The following is a 27,548-nucleotide window of genomic DNA, read 5'->3' as shown; positions in this document are numbered from 1 at the left end:
AATACATTTCAAGTTAACGTGGGAACCCTAGGTCCAGTCTCAATTAGTCTTAACTAAACATAAAGTGTACTTAAAACAAACTTTGTCTTTTGCTATATAATTTGGCATCATTTGTGTTCATATTACTAAATGCATGGCTATGAAAATAGGTGGCTGGGCAGAATTGCGCTGGTGCCACATATGGGAAAAGCAAAGCGAGAGGGGGACAAAAGTTGCTGGTTCCTGCACACTGTGTGGCAACGTCAACTGGGCTGTGTTGCCTAGTTTGAGCGTCAGAACGACCTCTCTCTCTGGGGCATACAGTTGTCATTCCTGACCTTTCGAGCAAATACTGCCAGTTTGCATCACATGGATTACAAAGACTAACTCTACAAAGAGATCTTTCATTCTCTTAGACCTTTGAACACACGGGTTTGTATTCAAATATGGCAACAGCGCGAACTTCTGCCACCTGCCTAATTTCTTGGCCGTGCGTTTAGTTTTGATTGCATCGATAGTTATTACATGGTAATTTAAACAGAGAGACAGTGCAACCTTTTTCATGTTGCACAATGTCTGTTTCAATCAGTCAAAATATTGGAAGATAAATAAAATAAGTATCCACAATGTAATCAACAAATGTATTTATGTTTAAATTAAAATATTTTGAAACAAGAAACTGTCTTCTTGTGCTGAAAACTACATTCGTTTCATAAACAGTCAATTGTTTGTTTTCATAACATGTAACATTACACAAACTTCTTGTTTCAGACCCAATCGAGTTCCAAGAAACCATGGACAAGAAGTAGTGAAATTGCAAGGTAGTCCACAATGCAAGCGGTTTCTTTTGAAGTTGAGTCTCATGACGCAAAGAGAAGTTTCTGAAATGTTACTGTTACAAAGAAAATCAATATGCTGTTTGGAAATTAAATTGAGAATACTAAAAAATTGCAGTTACGTTGGAACAACTTGTAAATAATATTTGATTTCAGTTATTCACTCAGAGATATACAAATAAATTTTGAATGTCTTACCTTTTGAATACATTGGGTTATTGCTGCAGATACAACTGTTTCTGAAGTTCCTCTCCCAACTTCTATCCAGTGGAGGATTACTGCAGTGTCAACAACCTACAGGCAAAACATCACCATAAGAAGGAAATTTTTTGCAGTGTTTACTTTTGATATTCACATTAAATAATGTTCCTTTTGTGGTAAAACAAATGTGCATCTTTTTCAAGAAAGGCATGGTTTTAATATCAAAAAATCGAATACAGAAAGATTATAATATAGACAGAACACTGTTTTATGCACAAATCAAAGTTCACAAAAAGAGAATGAAATTACTAAGTAGTTTTAACAATTTTTTACACTGTGGGCTTAGAATTAGGAAAAAGCAGAACACTGACGTCTCTTACGCTGCACTTTTCTTAAAAACTTGCTAATTTCTAAGTGAAAAAGTTAAGTTATAATAAGGAACATTGTAGACATTCCTTTCTTACTATTAAACTACAAGGAGTTACATGAATTGTTGAATTTTTATATTACTGTTAATTATCAGTGATTATGAGCTGAATTTTAATGGAAAAATTTAAAGGAAATGCAGTATCATTTACTGACTAATTTTTGTAGCAATATATAAATTTATATTGTTCATTTTGATAAAGTGATACCATGAAGCCAAATGGATAGCACTCCCACTTTTGGTGCAAGCGGTCCCAGGTTTGATTCCCAGTGGAAGCCATCAAAACTTTGGAATTTACCCAGCAGCACGAGTCATTGAGGAGCTTTTTGAAAAGAGGTGGCAGGCTAAAGTCATGAAAGCCACAAAAACAGCAGCGACTCAACATGGTAACCATGCATCGCCCAATAAAAAATCTGCTTGGTAGGCTTACTGCTCATGAATTCCACATGAATTAGGATGCTATACAATCTTGGTATACAATGAATTTGGCAATTATTACAAATTCTCATTGTTTTCTTGCAATATGTTAGGGATGGATCAATATGTAATTTCAGCAGATCAAGGTAGACAGGATAGATAACTTCATTCCATCAATGAATTACAAAGCTGCAAATCTTCCATTAAGAACCTTAATGGCTTATTCACCTCTTTAGTTAATGCATGTAATCAGGCATCTGCAATTTGGTTTTGCCTTAGAAAAATGAACTGCATATTTATAATTCACTCTAATATGTTCAAGTGTAATTTTTCCATGCAGTTTTTGTTCGCGATCAATTTCGCCACCTGTCTGGTAGCTTCGTCAGGCATGTACGGTCTTGCCGCGGGTGGCATGGTTCCTTATTCTTCTGCTTGCATTCGTGGTGGCACTAGTTGAAGTGGGCCTTTCACTTTCTGCTCCTCTTGTGTGGGTGCGGTGGTACTTCTTTTGACATGCATCGGGATTTTAGCAGTGGTTCCTGGTCTCGTTTGTCCGCATCCATGTGAAGGTGCTCGTTTCCACTTGCATGCGCAGGTGGGCATTTCACAGGTGCTTATGGTCTGTGCTTGGTTTCTTGCAGTTGGCATGCAGAGACAATGAGTTGGACAGCTATGCACATTCCTGATGGCAAGAAGCCAGGTTTTATTGAGGGCCCCGGGTTTGGTGTTCAGGTCACTTAGCAAGGCAATTTGCTGAGTGTTTGAAGCAAGTGACTATTACACGGAGGGAGGGTTCCAGGTTTGTGCATTTTTGGAATTCACCAGAAGGCAGGAATATCCTTCTCTTACTCTGTGAACAGGGGGATGAGTCGAGATCTGTTCATGAACATGAACAAAATATAAGCGAACACAACCACCGCCTGAAATACTGTGTCTAAAACAGCAAGAAGTAAAGGAAATTATCGACGGATACATGGGGGCAGACAAAATAAGACTGGCCAGCATAAACGTCCAGGAGATGTATTTATCCATACCAAGAAGCCTCGCGATACGTGAAACTAGGAAGTGGCTATTAACCAACAACAAAAGCCCGTATGAGACTAATCATATCCCTTCTGAAAGTCTGCGTAGTCATGAATTCGATAGAAACCAACGTCCTGTGCTCACCCCTCTTCTCTGGAAATGGCTACAAGAAGTATGCTGATGCCTCCATACTTCTCTACAAAAAACATGAATAATTACAGGAAGCTATACAACAGTTTAGCTCGGCCAAACCGAACATCCACTTCGTACCAGAGGAGGAAAAGGACAACCTGGTAAACTACCTGGATCTCGCCACAAGCAGGAAGAATAACAAGCTCAAGACCAACATACACAGGTATTCCAGATCTGGATCACAATACATTCACAAACTTTCCAGCCACTCCGCACGGAAAAAAAAGTTTAAAAAATGGATCAACTTCTTTCAAGAGCCATCAACCTTAACCCTGAACCTGAAGACCTGCAGACTGAATTTGACCGCATCGTCTTCCTAGGCATCAATAATGGGAATGGGTACAACAGACACGAACTACTCTGCCTCCTAGATGCAACCAAAAGCAAAATAAACTAGCCACGCAACTGGAATGAAAAGATAAAAGAAAAATGGATTGGCCTCCCCTGACCTAACCAAAAAAATACAAAAAGTTCTGACTAGGCACAATTTCAAGATAGCAGACCAGACCCTCCTTCCATAGCCTCCCACCCAACCCATTTAAAACGTTATTACACTGACCCCAATGCAAGAAGTGGCATCTACATGGTCACCTGCACCTCCGGAAGCAAGTATGTAGGTATGACAAAATGCCGACATAGGCTTAAGTCAAGGAGCACGATGTGGACCACTGTCTCAGAAGAAGAAGAGCAGGCAAGGCCTACCACCTCATCGACGAAAACCACAGTAATTTGCAAGTGAGATCCACATTAGAAAGGCTCTCAAAAGAAACCTACGCATTAGTGATCATGCCCACCAACCTTAACACCAACCCTGGAGCCCTCAATAAAACCTGGCTTCCTGCCCACAGAAATATGCATACTTGTCCAACCCATTCTCCCTGCATGCTAACTGCAAAAAAAAAAACACGAAACATAAGCACCTGTGAAAAACCCTGTCTGTCCATGCAAGTGAAAACTAGCACCTTCGCACGGATGCAGACGATGAGACTGGGAACCAGAAGCGCCAAAATTCCGATGCTTGGCAAAAGAAAGAAGTACCATGCCTGCACTGAAAGAGCACAAAGTGAAAGGCCCGCTTCAACTAGTGTCACCATGAATGTGGACAGAAGAAAAAGGAACCATGCCACCTGCAGCAAGACAGTATATGCCTGATGAAGCTAACACACAGGTGGTGAAATTGATTGTGAACAAAAATTGCATGGAAAAATAAAACATGAATTTATTAGAGTGAATTATTTCTCTCTCCGCGTAACTGCCAAATGGATTATTTAGATACAATGCATATTTATACATTTACTTAACAAAACTATGGTGTATAAATTATGTTTTTATATTTATTCAAAATGACATTTTTTAACTAAATTACAGGGTGTTACCAATAAACCAATACTGATAGAGTACAGCTTGATCTGTCCCATCCCTACTACAGCGAATATCCGATTTTATATTTTTTTCCTATGTGTTACACACTTTAGTTCTTGTGCTGCTGATACTCCCATACAATTAGTGTAAAAATTTCCTGCATTTAGCATCATTTTCCAAACTAACGAAGCTGACCAAGAACAGTGCCTAAAGAAGAAGGCAAATGGATTTAACATTTCCAGATGTTCTGAAAAAGGCAGAAAAAGAGATGGAATTTGCCAACTTTTATCTAAATAGTTCTTTGTCTCTCCACAATACATTTTCAGTATTTCACTCAATCTTGACAAGCATTTGATTTCTTTCCTTCTTCCTACTCCTTTTCCTTGGTCTGCTGGAATGTTTGCAACTGATGATGAGGGTGAATAATGAACTAATAAATAATTGTACAAACATCTTATGTAGGTTTCAGCCTAGAATCCCTTTCATGGTAGCACATTCCTTTAACTGTTCACTCTCAAAGGAATGTTTATGTTATGAGACTTTATGAATAAATTGCTTAGACAGAACATTTCAAACAAATTTGTACTAATTATGACATTATGGACACATTTTGTTTCATGCCTTTTTATACATGTGATGCACAAATTCAGTGGAGAAAGGTGTCTTCTAAGCCATTGTGAAATTCACATTCAAGATTTTATGATGTACAGTCATGGACAGTTCTGGGTTGTAACGATTCCATTGACTTTCAATGGAATTATTACAATCCAGAAGTGTCTGTGACTGTACCTAATGATTTCACACAGCCTTACAAAATTTGCAGCATGTTTAGAAACATGCTATTTCTTGTAACATAATAGATTTAATAATTATGCAGAAATCTTTCATAACATTGTAAGCATTTAATACAGAACTTGGGTGATTTCACTTTCTTAATGTATGTATGTAACAAGATGGGTGTGATGTATTTGACAATGAAAAAAGAAATTAGGCAATTAGAAAGTGTGACAGAATTGTGAAAATAAAACAGGGAAGTTGCTTGTTATACAAATACATATATCAGTGAAATTACTGGGCCACACAAGCTCACAATTACACTTATATATACAGTAGATATGCCAGTATCAATCAATACAACTAAAATAGCAAATAACTGGTCACATCCCTATTATTTAGGTCATGAGTAATACCTAACCTTTGCAAAAGGCACTCACAGAGCAGCTCAGTTTGGGACCTCTTGATAAAGCAATTTCCACTCCCTGCTTCACAGCTTGTAAATGTTTTGGATAGAGAGAGGCTAAGTTGGAGGCACTGTCGGGGCTTCTGTCGAACTGGAGGATTTCACTGCTATGGGAGTCCTTCATTGGCATCACAGACATAGTCACAGTCAGGCGTTGATTTGCTGAGCCTTGGAAAGACATCGATAACAAATTGTTAATGTACTAAAACGATTTTTTATTAGTTCTTTTATTATATCCCTAACATTAATTAAAAATTTACTGATTTATCCATATTAAATCTATTTTCAGCCCTACCAAAATTTATTCACACATGAAAATCAATTATTTTTCTATCTTAAAAAATTGGAGATTTATAATTACTAACTCCATTCCTTCCCGATGGCATAGTGGTAACATCGTTGCCTTGTAATCAAGGGGTCTCAGGTTCAATACCTGGTGGAGGCACTAATGGTTTGGATCTCACTAGGTCGTACCAATTAGTCTGTCTGTGCATAAAAGTGGACTTAAAACAAACTCCATAACCAAGCAATCTAGTGGAAATGATTTTGTGACTTAATGGTTTGCACATTTGCACGTTTTAATAAAATCCAATAGCATGAAACGTGCATTAAATACAATTCCTACATCCGAAAATTCTAATTAAAAAAATTCACACTGACGGGAACTGAAAATATAAAGGATATAACATTTTTGAATCTCTGGTTTACTAGTTATAGAATTATATGTTTTCAACATATTGGATTTTCAAAGAATTTAGTCTGATTTGAAATTTGAAAAATTCCCGTATGTATGCTTCTTGTTGGGAAACCTGGTGGTAAGAGACCTGTAGGAAGGCCAAGACAAAGATGGAGGTATAGTGTTGAGATGGGCCTAAAGGAAATAGGTAAGGATGGAAAAGATTGGATTGATCTTGCCCAGGATAGGCAGATAAAATACTTTTGTTGCTGCAGCCATAAACCTTCAGGTTTAAGAAGGCTAGAGAGTTTGGTTGACTGATTGATTTGCTTAATTTTACTTCGCTTCTTGTGACAGTTTTGGCGAATTTGCGAAGATGGTGACGAGTGATGACATGATGAAATTGCTGAATGGACATTCACAAACATCCATGCTCAGGCCGGGATTAGAACCTGGGACCCCTGGTGTCATAGCGCAATGTACTAACCACTCTGCCATGGGGGCCGGCAGTTACATAGCTAGTTATCTATGCTTCTAATGTAAATATGAAATTGCTTTCATTGACATGTCTTTCTGTAAAGGATGTTAATTGATGCACTTCATGCGATGTCAACATCATTTGGAGTATCCATCCAACTGTATGTTTTATTTTACTCAACAAACAAATTTGCCTAGTCTTACTATCTCATTTTGATATACAGTTTTATAATAAATGTGTAATGACTTTTAATTTTAGAGTTAAAGATTGTATCATAAATATGTTTCTTAATAACGTTTTGGTAGTACATTAAAACCTCGTTAATCTGAACCCCAATAAGCCGGACTTAGCTTAATCCGGACAGGCAAAAGGCAAAAAAAAAAGAAAAAAAGAAAAAAGCAAAATGCAAGGTTTTAAATGTGGCTAGAAGTCAACAAGAGAACTTCCGAAAGAAAAGGCAGTCAACCACTGATGAAATTCTGTTTCCCGCAGACTTTGTACTGTACAGTATAGTTAGGGACATTGAATTTTCGTGATGCGCGAAATCGCGAAATGTGAAAAAAAAAAAGATGCAATTTTGAACATTCTGCACGTAACTACACCCCCAATGATGAAATATGCATGAGTTTTATTTGTGAAGTAATGCGAAATATGTGCTTTTCCACAAAATGAACGCTTTTTCGCGAAATAACCGTGAAATATCAACAAATTAAGTAGAAAACACGCAAAAACCGGGAATCGAGGTTTGCACGCAAACTGTCGATTTGTAACGAAACGTTTGCCTAAAGTTTCCTACCACTTGCAGCTGAAGAACGTTTTATCTTCAATCACATCAGGAAGATGCTGCAAATTTGGATTTCCCATGCATATAATCTCAGTTCGAAAACTTCGCTCCCTGTCAAGCTGCATTCCTTTCTTCCCCTGAATGTCTACTCAACTTCCAGTTTCATTGAACTTGCTAGCTGTAGCAGAGATAAGATTAGTCTGTTCCCACACATCAAGGGAAACAAGGGTGTAATTTGTGTTCAGTCATGAATGAATTTTGTTTATCATCATGTGATTTTCAACATGTGTTTGTGTATGTGCAGTAGTGATTATTTTATTTGTTGGACAGCAAGGATATCCTCTAAATACATACAATGAATAAATCACTTGAGATATGCAATTAGAAATGAAGTGATTTTGTGTTGATGTTTTCTTTTTGGTTGGACAGCTAAGTACTTGTGTATGTGTACAGTATATAAAAATGAAGTAGTTTATCAATTTATAGCTCTTTTGTATGTTGTTTCCTCTCATAATGAAAAAGTGTGTGCCATTTTTTTTTCCACCGCTGGTATATACCGCTGATCTAACATTTTATTTACCACTCTCCTCAGTATTTATTTACCATAAATTTATCTCCCTAGGTATAGTGTATTTAGGCCTATGCCCTTTAAATACACCATAATAAACGTGTTTTGTTGCTATAAACAGGGTTTTAATGTGCTTTCTACTGTTCTTTTAGGTTATTTCAGTTAATCCGGTCAACTTATCCCCCCCCTTTAGTCTGCATTAACGAGGTCTTACTGTACTTTAAACAAGCTTTCAAATAAAGGAAACCTTAAGTATCTTATCACTTTAGGTTTCTGATTTATAGTGGTTTGAAAACTGCAATATTTCCCCTGTGTAATTTTTTTTTTACCAAATACTGTGTTTGAGCTTGTAACATTGTAGCATATCAACAGAAAAGGAATATATTTTATTTTTGAACATGTGTCATGTGGTCCTTTAACACATATTTTTTTAACAAAATTAATATTAATGATGTGAGTGGAAACTGTCTGTATGATCCGAGATGAAATAACTATCTTAATCAGTACATCCATAAGTTCTACAGAAGCCAAACAATTGATTTATCTTTGACCTTAGATATTTTAGTAATAACAACAGATAAACACTTGTGTAATTTGTGTACAAGGAGACATAGAAAATACGTAAACATAATGGTACAGGAACATGCTTCCATCGGAGCAGCAGTGAACTTTAAAGATTGTGTGTGCCTGAGATAGACAAATCCAAACCATACCTATTTTGTGGTTCACCACGTGTGTCTCCTTTCCTCCATCCTTGGCAGCTTCCCTGTATGCAATCTGAAGAGGACCAAGGTCTATGTCGATTTTATATTCAGAGATTATTCTGTCCTTGATCACTTCCAAGTGAAGTTCTCCCATGCCTGCAACAAAATTTAATTTGAAAAGTATTCTGTATCTGCTACAGGTTGCCAACTCTGTTTTATCAAAAGTGAACAATTTTTACAATAAATCAGTAACATGGAGCTATTGAAACCTGTGATTTATGTAAATTTTTGGTTTAAGAAAAGCAGACATCTTGCAACTAACACAAAGAGCAAGATGAGGTTAATGACCGCAATTCTGTTGCTTTCTTCTCATCTAAATTGTTTCTTTTAAGCAAAAAATTTAAAAACTAACTTCAAATAATGGTTATTAAGTAAAGCTGAGACATTACTACTATAAATTAATTTGCTCTTTTATTTGTCATGGAAAGGTTAAGTGCATTATATAGAAAAAGTATAATCTACATTCAACTACATACAATACATTTTCATACCTGCAAGCACTGTTTGCCCCGTTTCCTCATTATGCGTTACTCGTAAACTTGGATCTTCCCTTTGAAGTCTTTGAAGGCACTGTTCAAGAGGAAGCTGATATGCCTAGAAAATATATAATGTATATATGTATATAACAGTATTCGAAACAAAACCTACTGCCCCAACCCATCAATACAAGATACCTTAAATACATGGAGTATGCATTATTTACACTACAGCAAAGAAATGTAGATTTAAATATATAACTTTATTAACATTTTTTATGAATATGTTATTCATCTGCATCAGGAAATGTAGCATTTTCCGAAAAATTAAAACTGGATTGTGCTGGATACAAACCAGTCAGTACCAATGCATAGAGGCACATATTTTTGGTAAATAAAAAAGCAAAATTTCGGTACAAAAACAGTCAATTTCGGGTTCAAAAGTGGTAAATAAAATAAAATTTCCCTGTTGTGCTGGTGAAAAAGCAGTATATAAAATTACATTTTGGTTTTAAAATTGTGATTATAATCATAAATTTGATTTAAAAGCTGCACTTATGACATAAACTAAATGTATCCCTTGTAATAGCACATTTATGTAGTTACCAAAGTATTAAGTTTATTCCTGTACAAAGGTATCCATTTTTTATTTTCAAAAATTCAAAGTAGAATTAATCTATTTTCCGTGAATTGCAAAACTCACAGGATAATTCTGACCTCAGAAAGTGTCACGTCGATAAATAAACTCTAAATTTCGTGTTTAAGAGTCTATTTCGCATCTTGCAGTTCATTTCGCATTATTTCGTGACAAAACAGGGTGGGAAAATGCACCCCACACCTTTCAGGAACATGAAAAATGTGTTATTTCACATTTCGTCAAGAACGAAATATGGTTGCCTCTACCAATGCAATATAGTAGGTCCTCATCTCGCTTTTCACCTAAAATAATAGGGTTTTTTTTTTGTCACTGAAGAGAATGCTAGAATTTTGGGAACATTTGCTTTACACAAATTTTATGACAAATCGATTTCAGACATTATGGGTGCAGTCTCCAAGATTCCTTGTTGTGCATTACTTTCTTCAAAATAATCATGTACAACAGAAATGGTCCAAAAAATTATTGCCGAGTATATCACTAATTGCCACCAATAACTAACACATATACTTACAAATTATACAGGGTGTCTGGAAAAGATTGGACCTGTTTCTTCTCTCATTCTAAGTAACCAGTGTGCAGAGAGACACGTAACAAACATGGATTGCAACTATACTGAAGAAGTTTTACTTGTAATACCCACTGTACACATGTGGGTCTTCTGTTGTCAAAATCAACATTTATGATCACAGTTCAACTCAGTTTTCAGAATCAGTTTGTGTTTGATCCACCTCATAAGGTCTCCATTCATTAAATGTTAGTATATGCAAAAGCAAAAGCACTAGTTGTCCATCATGTTTGGTGGACGCAATGGATCAAGTTCGGCAACCCTTCCAGCATAGTTCCAGGAATTCAGTTGAAAAGCGAACCATGAGTTGGAAATACCCCACTCTATGATATGGGCTGTGCTTTATCAGCATTTGCAACTGAAGGCTTACAAGGTCCAACTTCTGCACACACTCACTGAACCAGACAAAGCACTTTGCTCGGTCTTCAGTGTGAACATGCAAGGATACCTACACAGCCATGCAGTTCGCATGAAAATAAACCTGTAAACTTATAACGTATATTAACAATAGAGATTATCTTCTGTTTATGTCAGAAGGTATGCTAGTATCACCTTATGAAGCTGAGAATAATTGTTTTGAAAAGGGTACTTTCTTTTTTTGGACACCCTGTATACTTAACAATATATATATATAAAAGTAAAGTTTAACATACTTGTGAAGGAGGCTCAACTGAACAGAAAAAGACCGGTGGAGGTATTTTTGAACCAATGCCAAAAACTTTGTCCACTTCTTCATTTGGCAAGTTTCTAATTTTTGCTAGTTTCTTCTTTGCAGCAGCTGCAGCAGACTGACTACTTGCTAACAGGTCACCAGACATCGTCGTCTACAAATGAGAGAACACCTTCACATTAAATTATGCACACTTCACCAGCATCTTTGGGTCATTGGAGCACATTCAATATACATGTGCCTAAATCATAAATATGGTCAATGAAATAAAATAACATGCTTGCCTTGACTTTAATTTTAGAAATAATATTTCCAATTTCTATTTTTTAATTTGTAGCTTATACACCATTATACCCCTTCAAGTGAGAGAAAAAAAGCAAACACCTAGACATTACTAGGTACAGTAGGCATGGAAGAGGATAATTGAATCATTATTTAAAAACAGTATAATCATTACAGTGTATAAGTCTTGCTTCTTTATCTTCATTTCCCTACTATGAAGATTTCTTCTCCTACTTCAGGGAAGCTGACAATACGTACAAGTACAATTTCTTTAATCTTTACTGAAAATTCTGAATTTATGCAAGTGGTTGGAAAACTAACCGTTTATCGGATATACCTAGATGAAATAGATCTCCTAGGTCCTAGGATTCCTACTAGCATTGGTATTAAACTCCTTGTTAGAACACATCATCTAGAGCCAAAGCTTCTTAATGGGTGATGTGTGGTAGCATGCCAAGTCTCAAAGCAAGGAACCTTAATTTTCTTTCAGATTTTAATTTTTAGTATTTTAGTCGCATAGCCATCCAACTTATTTTGAATCAGTAAATTAGCACAGACTTTAACAATGTTTCATTTTTATGATTGATGGATTGTAGTTAAGCCTAAATAAAATACCATTTCCATTTGAAAATGCTTAAATTAGTAGGCTAGGTTAAATAATTGTAATTATTGGGTATTTTAGACTTAAATGCTTTTCTAGCTGTTGAAATTCATGAAATTTATGCTACATTATAAGAAATAAGTGATGCATATTTCTAAAATTAAAACATCTGATTATTGAAAAATATAATAAATTTAAATGTCTTAAGCTTTACAATTTACATTACATACTTGCTCAATATGCTACATTTTTCATTTTTGCATACGTAAAATGAATATTGGAATTATGGGCCAATAACACCAATATGCAAGGTTTTGTTGTTTTCAAATGAAGAGGAATATCGGAATGGATTTTTTTCTGCAGATTCCGAAAATGACCTTCAAAATTCCATAGCACGTCAGGTTTTTTCACAAATCACAAAAATGTGAAAAAACGTAATTTTTTAATGACATTGATATACGACAATGTTTGTAACATGGGAAAATGTGCTCTGGAGGAACGGAATGAATGTGCAACGAATAAACATAAATACATGGCTGATTACAAGAATGAAACTGACTCATACCGTACCCCATCGCTCCCTTCTTTCTATAGGGGTCACATTCCGGCAAGAATGCCCACTAGTCAGTGCAAAGCAGGGACTGTTCCCAGATTTATTGTATTGAGTACGTGACCATTCAGTTGTTTCTTTGTGGCGTGTGCAATGGCTTCACGTGGTTGTGTGAATCATCCAGACACATTTTGCTACATACGTGGCTGTAATACAACATGAAAACAGAGGCAAAATATTACGCCTTTCATGAAAAATGATTCTTTTCAATACTTCGGGATGCACCTAGGAAATCAGGACAAAGCGTGGTGCATGTGTGGAGCAGTTGAGAAACTGGAAAAAGGGAATCACTGCCGTTCGGTGCACCCATGGTGTGGCGTGAGCCAAGAAATCACAGTGACAACTGCTACTTCTGCACAGTGAAGATCGTGGGCCATACCAGTGCCAGTAAGCGTAACATTGTGTATCCCAATATTCCATCTGCTATGAGACCAGTGCCCCATGGTGAATCCATCCCTGTGCCGTCACCCTCCTATGTTGGCCCCCACCAGACACCGGTTCAGACAGTCATACAAGTGATGAGATGTATCAACTGCACAGTATGGAGGATGAAACCCGAGTGCCATTTACCCAGCATGAACCGAATGATTTGGTTCGCGACCTGAATTTACCTAAAGATGCAGCAGAGTTGTTAGGATCACGACTTCATGCAAAGAATTTACTGTGTCCTAATACGAGATTCTCCTTGTACAGACACCGAGAAGCAGAATTGGTTCCGTTTTTTGCAGAGGAAGGCGGTTTGGTATATTGTCTAGACATTCCGGCAGTCATGAAATTCTTCAACATTAATTGCATTTCAGAAGAGTGGAGGTTGTTCATAGATGCCAGCAAATCCAGTTTAAAAGGTGTTCTATTACACAATACTAACATCCATCCATCCATTCCAGTAGCACATTCAGTTACTTTGAAAGAGACGTACAAAAACCTTAAATTGCTGCTGGAAAAGGTGCAGTACATGCGTTATGAATGGTCTGTGTGCGGGGATTTCAAGGTGATTGGAATATCGCTCGGCCAACAAGCAGGCTACACCAAATTTCTTTGCTTCTTGTGTGAATGGGACTCCAGAGCAAGGACGGAACATTGGGTTCAGAAGCAGTGGTCAGTCAGAAGTACCTTCACACCTGGCGAAAAAAACATTGTTTCAGTTCCACTGGTTGATCCCTCGAAAATACTGTTGCCACCATTACATATAAAACTAGGTTTAATGAAGCAATTTGTGACAGCTTTAAGCAGGGACAGTAAATGCTTTCAGTACCTTGATGTTAAGCTTCCATCAATCACGTCTGAAAAATCAAAGCTGGCATTTTTACAGGCCTACAAATACAAAAATTAATGGCTGACAACATATTTGAGAAAACTATGAGTGAGTGCAAATTGCAAGAATGAACTGCATTCAGAAATATCATACAAAACGTTTTGGGGAACACTAAGGCTGCAAATTACACCATTTTAGTTGACGAGATGTTGGAATCCTATAAACTGCTTGGTTGCAACATGAGCGTCAAAGTTCACTTTCTTCATGCTCATCTCAATTACTTGCCTGACAATCTTGGTGACTTTACGGAAGAACATGGCGAGCACTTCCATCAGGATATTAAAGTGATGGAAAAGAGATACCAAGGAAAGTGGACTGTACATATGATGGCCGACTATTGTTGGATGTTGAGGAGAGACTGTACGGAAGAACTCCGAAGAAAATCCAAAAAGAGGAAGTTTCAAGGGGAGCCCAATGGTGAATGTTAGGTATGTTTGCTGTGAGCACAGAGAACATTTTCACACGTTACAAACGTTGTCATATATCAATGTCATTAAAAAGTTACGTTTTCACATTATCGTGATTTGTCAAAAAACCTGACGTGCTATGGAATTTTGAAGGTTATTTTCGGAATCTGCGGGGAAAATCCATTCACATACACCTCTTCATTTCAAAACAAACAGAAAAAAGTTGAAAAATGCAGATCAGTGTTATCTTTAATAGTTAAAAATAAAATATGTATGGGAATATTAGTCTGGTGCAATTAGATACATTTTGGGTGAAAAATAATAAATAGTAATAAAAAGAAAAGAAAACCTTTTGAGGCATGTTCCCCAAGTATCACTGAATATATCCTAAAAATTCCCAAGTTTTCTCACTACACAGACATTCTGAAACTAAAATCATTATTTCATTTCATTCTGAAACTGGTGCAAAAAAAAACAAAGATTATGAAAAGTAAAAGAAAAGAACCTAAAGAAAAAGCGCTGATAACCTTTTATATTAAGTCAAATGAAATGAAAGTTTGAAAAATGAGATACAAAATATGTTGAGTTGTATAAGATACATGGTTGAAAAACTAAACTGATGCATAGCATCCAACATGCCTGAGATTTTTCACAATGACTGATTTTCAAGATACACTCAGGGATACTTGCAGAACAGAACACATCCTACAAGGTTTTGTTTTGTTACTATGTTTGTCAAAGTTCAAGTACAAATATAATGGACCATATGTTTATACAGGGTGTCTACCAAAACACAAATCCAAAATTCTTGCCCTTTTTTTTTTACCTTTATTTTCTTTTTCTTAACATTTATCTAATTGCCCCCTACTTTAGTGTTGTTGGAAATTAAGAAAATAGATGTTTTTATTCAATGAAAAACCCCTATCATAAAGTTGGTTAAGATGAAAACTTAAGCTGTACTTTAACAAGAGATTTACACTCTCTCTAATTATTAATGCATGTAAAAATTAATGCTTCAGACTTCGTACTGGATGTGGAATGGCCACATTACTTTCATATTTTTACAAAACTTCATGCATACAAGAATGCAATTCTTAAGAAACAAAGTGAAAAATCAATTTTAGATTTCCAAATATTCAATTTTATCAAATTTCAGTACAGGTACATAACAATGTAAATTCACTATAATGTAAAAAAATAGCAAATATTCTTGACTACAAGCATAATTTCTTGACTTTTTCTTGACTGGTAAGACACCTTGTTATAAGATATATAAATTAAAAAACTCACTTTAAGGCCAGTAACAGCTGCAATATTTCCAACTTGGACTTCAGGTACTTCTTCAAAGTCATCTGCATGTGCCACCATTAATTTCTGGATTTGCTCACTTTTGGTTTGCTTTATGTTATACAACTTCTGATTCTGAAATGAAATGTATCAAAATTTGGTTAAATATAATATAACAGCAGAAGAGAGCATAATAACAAGGATTTACTCACACATACTTTCCAAAAGTGGTAACTAACTAACTCTCTAGCCTTCTTAAAACCAAAGGTTTATGGTTGCAGCAACAAAAGCCTTCCACCTGTCCCTATCCTGGGCAAGATCAATCCAATCTTTTCCATCCTTACGGATTCCTTTAGGTTCATCTCAACGTTATCCCTCCATCTTTGTCTTGGCCTTCCTACAGGTAGCAAGTAATAATCAATCAAGCAATCAAAAAAATCCAGAGCCTGAAAGTGTTGGCGCCTGTTAAAGGTGAAGTTATGGTAACTGGCGAAGGTTCACGCAATTCAAATGGCAAGCAGCTTACCATCAGGTTTCCAAACAAGAATCCTGTAAACTCTTCTTTCCTCTCCCATTCGTACCACGTGGCCTGCCCACCTAAGTCTTCTTGATTTCAATATTCTAATAATATCTGGACATTAATACAAATTATGCAGTTCTAAATTATGTAACCTTCTCCACTCACTTGTCACCTCGTCCATTTTAGGTCCAAATATTTTTTCTAAGGATTTTATTTTCAAATATTCTTAATTTATATTCCTCTTTTAATGTAAGGGATCAAGTTTCACATACATATAATACTACAGGCAAAATTACTGTTTTGTGTATTTTAACTTTTAGTTTCTTATATATTACTATATTATTATACAGCATGTTCATAAAGTTCCGTACCATTACAAAAAACACAGCTCGAAAACTACATGCAATGGAACAATACTGTTGATTGCAAAATGAGCTACAACTCTCTACGTTTAGATGCCGACCATAATTTTTCAACAAGATGGGGCGGGGCACCCCCTCATTGGTCCAAGGATGTTCGAGGTCTTCTGGATAGGCATTTCCCTGGCAGGTGGATAGGCCGTGGTGGACCTATTCCCTGGCCACCGTGCTCTCCTGATATCACACCCTTCTTCTGGGGGTATGTCAAAGTTTGTGTTTACCACACTCCTGTTTCAGATGTTGCTACTCTTCGAAGAAGAATAACGGAGAGTATCCTAACTGTTACTGGTGATATGCAGGGGCGTGTATGGGCAGAAGTAGATTACCACCTTGATGTTCTGAGAGCAACTAGAGGGTTGCATGTTGAGGTGTATGGCACATAAATGTGGAGAGTTGTAAGTCATTTTGCAATCAACAGCATTGTTCTATTGCATGTAGTTGTCGAGCTATGTTTTTTGTATTAGTACTGGGACTTTATGAACACCATGTATTTCTTATTATTTCTGCAAGTGGTATAAAACATTTTTTATAATTTGCAGATAAAAGAAAACATAAAAACTTTCAGAGTAAATCCAAGGAATAATGCAATAATTAACTATGCCTACCTTAGTTATCTTTCCTGCATAAATTCTAAGGAAGGTTACAGGACCTTTGTATTCATCGTGAATCACTTTGAAGGCCTTTGCACACAGATCATCTCCAAAGCACGGAGAAAGTTCATTTTGGTGATCTTCAGGGGAGGGGAGGTAGGATATAACAGAATCCATCAGAGGCTGAACTCCTGTGTTGCGGTATGAGCTGCCACATAACACGACAACTCCCTTCTGTGAACGCAAGTAGAATTTTGTTAATATAACACAATAAATTTTCATTCAATTTACAATAATGAAATTGAAGTATAAATAAACTCACTTACTCTCTCATAAGCCCGTTTACACTATATTATATTGTATGCTTTATACAATTTGAGCAAAGATTAGCCAGTTGTCACAGATGTATAAATATCAGATTCTGGGTCCAGAGGGGAGAGCAGCATACAGTTCAAGACGGTTCAGTCACTAATTTCTTATGAATGCTGCATGTAGAGAGTGAGTTAGTGATATGTTGAATAGTACATTCATAGCATGACTCACGATAACAGCTTTTCATGAAAGGGGGGAGGGGGGGTAGGGCTCTTGCCTCGCCAGAAATTTTAGTAGGGGGGTCGGGCAAATGATAAAAAGTTGTACAGTAGAAAAATTATACCATCATTATAAATGTTAATATACAATAATAAATATTATAAACTAACAAAAAAATATTCGAAATAATAATAATAATAATTATTATTATTATGTAAATGGGAAGAGTCGATCCACCAAACGAGTAATTACCAGCACAACTATTTTCCATTATTTCTTTTGCATTTTATGCAGTTAGTATCTATCTGAAATGCATTTTGATATTAACTTTTGCACGTCTCGTTCAAGAAAAGACTAAATGTTTGGGGGAATTTATTTTTCATAAAGTTTGTCGTCTGACCTCTCACCTACAACTGTAATTATTAGAATTTTGAAAACTGTGGAACCATTTGGTCTTTGGATGAAATGGTAGAATATAACCTTGCTCCTGTATTCTTCATTCAATGTTTTCGATCCAATGCATTTTTACTTTGATTATTCTGTTTGAATACTAACAAAATGAACTCAATTTCTGTTCTTAACAATAAGAGTAATAAACTTTCCGCTTTCTTGTTCCAGGGGGGTCCACCTACCTGTTCGACCCCCCTCCCGAAACCCATCCTCTTGCATGATAAACTGCAGGAGTAAGTTAGAGCTATGTTAAACAGTCTGCTCATAACATGACATACATAAAAGTTTTTTTTTTTTTTTAATACAGCAAAAGGCAACGTATAGCATAATATACCGTATTAGTACCAGGAGTTTGTACAGTCACTGGCAATAAAAATGGGACATCTAGATCCCGAAATACAGGCTTTCCTGCAATGCGATGTGTGTTGACCATCAGCATTGAAAAGTTCCTATTGAAATTTACTCATCGGCGTTGAGTTAGACAACACAAATAACGCATTGTACGGAAGCAAGTATTTCAGGATGTAACAGTTGGGCTGAAAAGTTCGTAGGCTGACTCATAGATGGCATTACTAGAATTAAATCCATGTGAGTTTTACTTAGTACTAACCTTCAAAAGATACGTGTATAAATTTCACAGCTGCCGGATAATTAGTTCGTGAGATATAGCATTGTGAGTGAAGCAGCTTTTGTTATTGTGAAAAAATGGATAAAAAAGAATTTCGTGTGTTAATAAAGCATTGCTTTTTGGCAAAAAAAAATACTGTTGAAGCCAAGGCTTGGCTTGATAAAACATTATTCGGACTCTGCACCAGGAAAATCAACCGTTGAGAAGTGGTTTGCTAAATTTAAACGAGGCGAAATGAGCATCGAAGACGATGCACGCAGTGGACGCCCCAAAGAGGCTGTTACCGACGAAAACATCAAAAAAGTCCACAAAATAATTTTAAATGATCGTAAAGTGAAGTTGATCGAGATAGCTGAGACTTTAAAAATATCAAAGGAACGTGTTGGACATATTGTGCATAAATATTTGAACATGCGAAAGCTGTGTGCAAAATGGGTGCTGCGCGTGCTCACAATCGATCAAAAGCAACAACGTTTTGATGATTCGGAGCAATGTTTAGCAATATTCAACCGTAATAAAATTGCTTCCCCATCCACCATATTCTCCAGATCTGGCCCCCAGTGACTTTTTCCTGTTTGCAGACCTTCAAAGAATGCTCGCTGGAAAGAAATTTAGCACTGATGAAGAGGTAATCGCCGAAACTGAGGCCTATTTTGAGGCTAAAGAGAAATCGTACTATAAAAATTGCATCGAAAAATTGTATGACCGCTATAATCGTTGTATCGCCCTCGAAGGCAACTATATTGAATAATAAAATCGAATTTTGTCAAAAAAATATTTTTTACTATGTTAGCCTACGAACTTTTCAGCCCAACTGTTAGGTGTCCCATTTTTATTGCTGGTGACTGTACATACAGATAAGGGGAGAGGCGAGTAAATAAATTGTACGTAACATTAGCTTTGTGATCCATCATTGGCTGATCCCGATGCTTATTTAGGTACTGAGGAGTGTAAGATGTATTGCTGGTACTTAAGTCCAGCCGGTTATCAGAAAACCTAGATAACAAGCAGACAGCTGACCTGGGTTATGTACAAGGGTCGTTCAAGGTTGACCAAGACTTTTGTGCTTAAAATATTAACAAATCAATGTAGTGCTGCATTACTTCGGAAGGACAGACCACTATTCCTTGCGAGTAACCATGATCCTTTGCGATGCACTTGGTGCATGCACAGTAGTGTAAACAAAGATGGTGGCAAGTAGTGTATCTGTTGCTGTGGAACAGCAGTGTATAATGAAATTTCTCGTGAAGGAGAAGGTGAAACGTGCTGAAATCTGGCGTAGACTGCAAGCACAGTATGGTGAACAAACACTGTCACAGGAAAGAGTGTACGAATGGTGTCAACAGTTCAATGAAGGGCGGGAGTTGGTAGCAAATGAACTGCACGGACACATTCGCCCAACTGCAGTCACTCCGGTAAATATCACACATGTTGAGGAAGTTATGCTTGAAGACCGGCAAGTAACAGTGTGTGACATAGTGCATACAGTCAATATCAGTGTTGTGCGTGGGGCCGTTCGGAAGAAAAGACCTGGAATGTTGTCGAAACATGTCATTCTTCTCTATGACAATGCCAGGCCACACACAGCCCATTTGACTCAAACAACACTGGCCAACTAGCTCTGGGAGTTTTTACCACAGTCCTTACAGTCCAGATTTAGCCCCCAGTGATTTCCACTTGTTTGGGGCTTTTAAAGAGCATTTGGGTGGGACACACTTCCAGGCAGATGAGAAACTCAAGAACACTGTCCTGCAGTGGTTACGACACCAACCTACTTCTTTCTATGTCAAAGGCATCAAGAACTTCCACAATGATGGCAACGGTACAGCGCCTTGAATAACGTAGTGTGGAAAACGACCCAAGAAATTGGTTCCCCGAGACGATGACAAGTAGATGGCAGTGCGATCGACCCAGGTGCTAATTTTGTTATGAAAGTAATGCGGCTTAGTTAGTTTTTGGAATATATTGTGTAGATTTGTTTCTCTAGAAAGGCGGTAAGTGAATTGATGGAAACAGTTATATTTGTGGAGTGATTTGCAGTCACGAAATGGCATTAATTTACACAGAAAAGTAACATAAATACGTTTTATGTGCAACGCAACACGAGCATCAACATATCGCATGTGAGGCTGGACGTCAAATGTTGGATTGTGTAGACAAGTTTACTTTTGTATACTAATAAAATTGAAATAGTGTCATGAAGGAGAAAAAATGTTTCGTGGCGTACATATTATGAAGTCATTTTCCCGAAATGCAGATATTCGAAATAATTTAATTTCATATTCCATGGAGTTCAAATAGCCTATTAGGATGTACCTTGTCATCTCTATCAACAAAATGCTTTACATTTGTGTCGATTGGTAAGTAGAACATTGGTGTTAAGGACTGTGCATAATCTCTGATAATGTATTGTTCATCGAAATGCAATTCACAAACACCAGCTGTGTCATAGAGTTCCTTGTCAGCTCTGGGAATTGCACGATTCCACTCGGCTAATTTATCTTTTTGTTTGGGAACCCTAAATATACAAATACCCTTTTCTTTACTTGAACGATATCCACTAGAACAACCAGGCACAAAACAGTGGCAACAGTTTCCAGACATGGTGAAAATATAACTCAACCAACGCGTTGTTTACATTTTTCCAGTAAGCGGGAAACGAAAAGTGTCATATTTCACGCTTGCGAGTTTTTGGGCGGTAAGTTGGACAACATGCGAGTGGATGTAAAACAATCTTTGAAAAATAAGCGAGTATTGTCTGTGTGAATTTCCATAAAAATAATATTTGTGACAATGACAATATTAATGAACCCTTCAGGATAATGCATACACAATACTAATTCTCGCAGCAATTGTCATGTTACGTGTTACATATGTTATCTTCCGTATTGGTAATAAAAAACTCAAGGACAGGTCATGATCGATGGTTCATAATATTCTTTAATATTTTCGCGACTACTGTACCAAATATCATAACAATTTTCTGGTACAAAGAAATGTTACAAGGAAAAGAATCAGACGTTGCAGCAAAAACCCCATTTACTTCCATTATAAGCAGTCGAACACCAAGCACCGGGGTCAACACCAGCGCCTCTAGCGGATCATTTTCGAGTGGAACCAGCCAGAGTGCGCAGCATCATGCCGTTTTCCACACTACGTTATTCTAGGCACTGTAGTAACGGTGTCTGGATGTTCAGGGTGAATACTTTGAAAAACTGACATAGTTTGGTGCTTCTATGTACACTGGTCAAAAAAATTAGGGGAGCAAGCAAGAAATCCCAAAACCAAAGTTGGTAAGTCAAAAGTAGCAATGTATTTTGATTAGGTGAGTGTGTCCTCAACCAGTACAATACATGTCTATTGAGTCATTAGCACAACAGAGTTCTAGGGGTGATTTCTGCAAGGTACTGCACAAAATCAAGAGAACAGCACGGTGATAAGACAACAGAAATGGACAGATACGCAACAGATCCATACCACTAATAAGGTGTGTGGTCGCCATGAACTGCTATGACAGCTGCACATCTGTTTTGCATGGAACCAATAAGGTTATCAACGACAGCCTGCGGGATATTCACCCATTCCTCCAGAAGGGCCATTTCCAACTGTTGCAGAGTTGTAGGCAGCGCTGGCCGAGCAGCAATGCGCCGAGTGTGTCCCACACATGTTCAATGGGATTCAAGTCTGGGGAGGATGCTGGCCATACCATTCGTTCGATACCCTCATCCCGTAGCATGGCATCAACCAGATGTGCTCGGTGAGGTCGGGCATTATCGTCCACAAAAATGAAACGATCATCGATATCTGCAGCCATTGGGACAACATGAGGCCTGAGGATCTCATCCCGGTATGGCAAGGCTGTCAAAGTACCGTTCTGGATAATGTGCAGGGGGGTACGTCGACCAACACTGATCCCTACCCATACCATTAAGCCACCGCCACCATACTGAGACACTTCGCGCACATGTGCAGGATAATTGCGAGTCCCACGTTCCCTCCAGATGAGAATGCGTTGATTTTCTGACTGGAGACTGAAACGCGACTCATCCAAGAAGAGAACTGAACTCCACTCTCCATGTCCCCACTCACAATGTTCCACAGCCCACTGTCTGCGGGCCCTACGGTGTTGGGCATTCAGAGGGAACACACACCATTGGTCTTCTTGCATAAAGACCCCTTTCCCACAGGCGATTTTGTACAGTTTGACCCGAGACTCTTCGTCCTGTTGCCAAAACAAGGCCGCGTTGCAAGTCAGTTGCAGTTTGCTGCCTATTCCTGCGAGCCGACAATGGTAAGTACCGGTCTTCCCTAACTGTTGTTGACTGTGGACGACCTTGCCCAGGCCTCCATCCTACTGTACCTGTCTGTTGAAATCGTGTCCACAACCTGGAAATGACACTGCGTGACACACCAAGGGCTGCAGCCACCTCACGTTGTGTTTGCCCTGCTTCCATCCTCCCAATGGCTCTCCATGCGCTAGATTCCCCCTAAATTGTGTTGTTCTGCCATCGTTCCTAATCAACACTACTCAACTGAATCCCGCCTGCACTTACAGTCTGCCAGCACCAAACAACCGGTGTTCCCAAGTGACCTCGTGATTGCTCCTCATATCACAAATTCTGCCACGTGCCTTATGGTGTCACTACAGAGCTCTTCATGCTGATGATTCATCACAGATGAATTGTACTGGTTGAGGACACACTCACTTCATCAACATACATTGCTACTTTTGACTTTCCAACTTTGGTTTTGGGATTTCTTGCTTGCTCCACTAATTGTTTTGACCAGTGTATGTATATTTCCTGTCCAGAAATAAGTCTTCGTCAACGTTGAACGATCCTTGTAGATACATAGTCAGAACACCACTAAACACACCAGAACACCACTATTATTGTTATTACAAGACCGCAAATTACATAACAACCAATGGCGTTAAGAAACAATAATTTAAAAAGCAATCCAGGAGAACTGCTATGATAATCATAAAGACTTCAATACTCACAATATTACGAATTTCTTATTCCAAAGGAGCAAAACCATTATTTTCCTCGCCGCAGCTTCAGGAACCACTCACAGATGCAAGAAACCACTCAACACCCACAGGAAAAAGTAAGGTATTTTTTTATAAAGCGTACTAGGCCCTGTTAATAAAAAAAAGGGAAAGCTCTATCCTGTCCATCACACCATGTTATCAAAGGACATGGGAGTTATTTTTATCTGTGTTGTGGGGATGACTTTGAAAGTGATGTTTCCAAGTACAGTAAAACCTCGTTAATCCGGACTAATGGAGGGGGGATAAGTTGACCGGTTTAACAAAAGTCCGGCTTAACTGAAAGTGCATTAAAATTCTGTTTATAACAACAAAACATGTTTATTGTGGTGTATTTAAAGGGCATAAGCCTAAATACACTATACAGTACATACAAAGTCTGGGGGAAACAGAATTTCATCAGTCGTTGACTGTGTTAAGAAAGCAAGAACTCTTGAATTAGCTTTTTGCCTTTGAACAAAAATTCAACATCATATAAAATTCACAATAATGAGGAGAGAAAAATAAATACAAGGTGTCTACCAAAATAACAAATCCAAAATTATTAACTTTTTCCTGACGTTTTCTTTTCTTAACTGTTATTTATTCGACCTCTACTTGGATAAAGTTGGAAATTAGCAATTACGAAAATAAATATTCATTTATTGAAAAAACCCTACCAAAAGGCCAGTTAAGATGAAAACTGAAGCTGTACTTAACAATAGAATTATACTTACTTTATCTATTAATGCATTTGGCAGACTAGAGCGTCTCAGCTAGTATAATCTTATGTGGGGATTGTGTTGTCGTCCCTACATATTTGTGATTGTCCCTTCGTCCATCTTTTCTTATCACCCTTCATCCTCATCTTTGTGATTAGCCAAAAAGGGCAGAAAAGTGAAGTAAAATAAACTAAATAAATCTCTGTGAGGGCAAAAATTCTTGACCACAAGTGTAATTTCTTGACTTATTATTGACTTACTTACTTGTTGATTTCTTGACTGGTAGATACCTTGTAAAACTTCACGTAAGTGTTCCTCCCTCATAAACTGGAACTCATGTGATGTTCACAACAATGAAATAAGTTGAAACTTTTCAGTGTTATCATAATTGCACAAAATCTGCCAATTGGACGTAAGTCATAAATGAAAATTACCATAATAGATTGGAAGAACTGCTACAGAGAGTACCTGATCTATTGTTGTCCTCCTTAATGCAGCTTCAATCTCTTCAGCAGATAACTTGTCTAAGCTTTCTTCTTGAATCACACGTTCAGCAGTTCTATCATCAACATCCGCCAGCTGCTCGATTAGATGTTGCCTGGCCACACTGCAATCCTCCAAAACTTTCTCATCAGCTTCGCTTAGATTTGTTACACTATAATGTCTTCCATCACCTGGGTCCCACACTAACTTATGTTGTCTTATGATATCAACAATCCCACGTAATTTATTATCCTTTTTAATGGGTAGATGTACTAAGAGTGGAAGCACATGGAGTTTACTTTTTATTGTTTCCACACACATATTTATATCTGCATCACTTCTGTCCATTTTGTTGACGTAAATTAATCGAGGAATATTATAGTCACTGGACTGCCTCCACACTGTCACAGTTTGAGCTTCTACACCTGTTGGAAGAGAATTCAATATATAGTATAAACTAGGGATGGGACCGATTAATCGGTACTCTATCGGTATCGGCCGATATAGGCATATCGGTGTATCGGTAAAATTACCGATCCGATATATCGATAAATATCTGATAGTTTAGTGCAAAATTCTGCTATTTTTGTTGTAATTTTTATGGATAATCTCCATGCCCTACTTTTTTAAAAAGTAAATGTCTAAATATGCAATTTCTCTTGCACTGCAGTCACTTTGAAACACACATTTTTCAAGGAGGTCAATGAACCTTTCAGGTTCTTCCAGGACCATTTCTAATTTTATATCAGATCGGTAGAATATAGGTTATCGGTATCTGTAAATTTTATAGCGGTACTTTATCGGTTTCGGCCAAAATTTCATATCGTCCCATCCCTAGTATAAACAATTGAGGAGCAACAAGCAAGGACTCAGTGATATTTGTTTATTCACTATTTTTCTCCACTATACAATGCCTTTAAATCACGCATCGTGGCCATGTGATCTAAGGCATCAGGCTTTGGACTCAGGCTACAGGACACACGCTGGTTCGAGTGTGAGGAGTGTAACAACTTTTCTCCTGAGATTTCAGCCATTGGACACCAACCATCATACGGAAATTGGGGAGCTATGAGTGAGTAGTGTAATCTGGTCATGGAAACCTACAACAACGACTGGAGTTAGTCATGCTGACCACACGTCACCTCATAACTGGTTGGATGATCTCCTAACTCAGCAGGTGAGAGTGAGGCCAGCAGTCAGTAGGTAGGCCATGGCCCTCAAGGGCTGTTGCACCATGGGTTATTATTAGTACACAATGTCTTGAAAGATATCTGCATGTCATATTTGGATTATAGACTAAACAGGTAATGAAAGTTGATCACAGAGAAACTATCAATAGTTTATGACTATGAATGATCCTAGTTTCCAAAAAATTAAGTTAGTGATTCAGATTCAATTTGGAACTGTAGTTTCAGTTGCAATTGGCCTATCTGTGCATAAAGTGAACTTCAAAAATGTATTCTTGCTATCACTATTAGCCATAAGAAGTTCAAAAATGGCACACATTAACAAAAGAGTTAAATATAAAACAGAAATTAACCAGAAAGAAAAATTACTTCATAAGATGAAAGGATATGAATCCATATCTTATTTTTGAACCATACCTTAAACTAAATTACTGGATACATACAAGTTTACACAGTTTTCTGGCCTAAATATAATTTCACAAGTAAGTTCTAATTAGAAGATTGTTCTTACGTTATGCATGGAAAATGGCTGTGACTCCAAAATTATCATCTTACAAGAAGCTCTCAAAGAAAGAAAGAAAAAAAACTATCAAAATATTGAAACTGTCTTTGTAGTACATCACCATTTAGTTGAAATGCTTAACTGCTACAAAATGATGATTTGATTCAGAACTTGTATTTCAAAAGAAGAAACTCTTACCAGCTGATCCGTCAAGTATTACAACAGCTCCATCCATAACTCCCAGAGTCTGCTCCACCTCATTGGTGAAATCAATGTGGCCAGGGGTGTCAATTAGGTTGAAACGGTGGCCATTCCAGTTAAATGTCACAGCAGCGGAAGTAATTGTAATTCCTATGGAAAAAATATAATTGCAATAAAAACACAGATTCAAAACACATGGTGCATTCCACAGACAATATATTTTACAGAGCTGTTGTTCCTTTTCCTTAGAGCTAGAAGTGTTGCAAAATCAGCTTAGGGGGGGGGGGGGTATTTTCCTTGGCTTACTTGGCTGGAGAATCTTCAGTTTTTTCTGCATTTTTCTAACATCAATGAACCCACTTTAGTACATTATAACACTTATTTCTCTCTCTAATGCACAATACACTCTCTCCTGCATTTGGAATTTACTTGTGGCATGTAATTCATAGCTAGACGTAAGTTGAAAGG

General features: G+C 37.4%; 1 protein-coding gene across 2 annotated transcripts in view; it reads right to left on the bottom strand.

The window, feature by feature from the left end:
* mRRF2 (mitochondrial ribosome recycling factor 2) overlaps positions 1-27,548 on the bottom strand; it is a 48,063-nt gene that overhangs the window by 11,277 nt on the left and 9,238 nt on the right. Inside the window, exons 4-12 of one of the 2 annotated variants that reach the window (XR_014443454.1) lie at positions 27,078-27,230; positions 25,176-25,615; positions 17,363-17,581; positions 15,822-15,953; positions 11,300-11,470; positions 9,439-9,541; positions 8,897-9,043; positions 5,633-5,845; positions 1,014-1,109 (exon numbers count right to left, since the gene is read on the bottom strand). Coding sequence is in view for 1 of the 2 variants with exons in the window: in XM_083137317.1 (XP_082993443.1) it covers positions 1,014-1,109; positions 5,652-5,845; positions 8,897-9,043; positions 9,439-9,541; positions 11,300-11,470; positions 15,822-15,953; positions 17,363-17,581; positions 25,176-25,615; positions 27,078-27,230 (1,655 nt within the window). In the remaining variant the exon portion in view is untranslated. The remainder of the gene's footprint in view (positions 1-1,013; positions 1,110-5,632; positions 5,846-8,896; positions 9,044-9,438; positions 9,542-11,299; positions 11,471-15,821; positions 15,954-17,362; positions 17,582-25,175; positions 25,616-27,077; positions 27,231-27,548) is intronic. The other variant, XM_083137317.1, reaches the window with a different exon arrangement.

This window comes from Lepisma saccharinum, chromosome 16, assembly GCF_977018435.1.
Source record: "Lepisma saccharinum chromosome 16, izLepSacc3.1, whole genome shotgun sequence".
NCBI lineage: Eukaryota > Metazoa > Arthropoda > Insecta > Zygentoma > Lepismatidae > Lepisma > Lepisma saccharinum.
The sequence above is the reverse complement of the archived record's forward strand: the minus strand, read 5'-3'. Positions and strand labels throughout refer to the sequence as shown.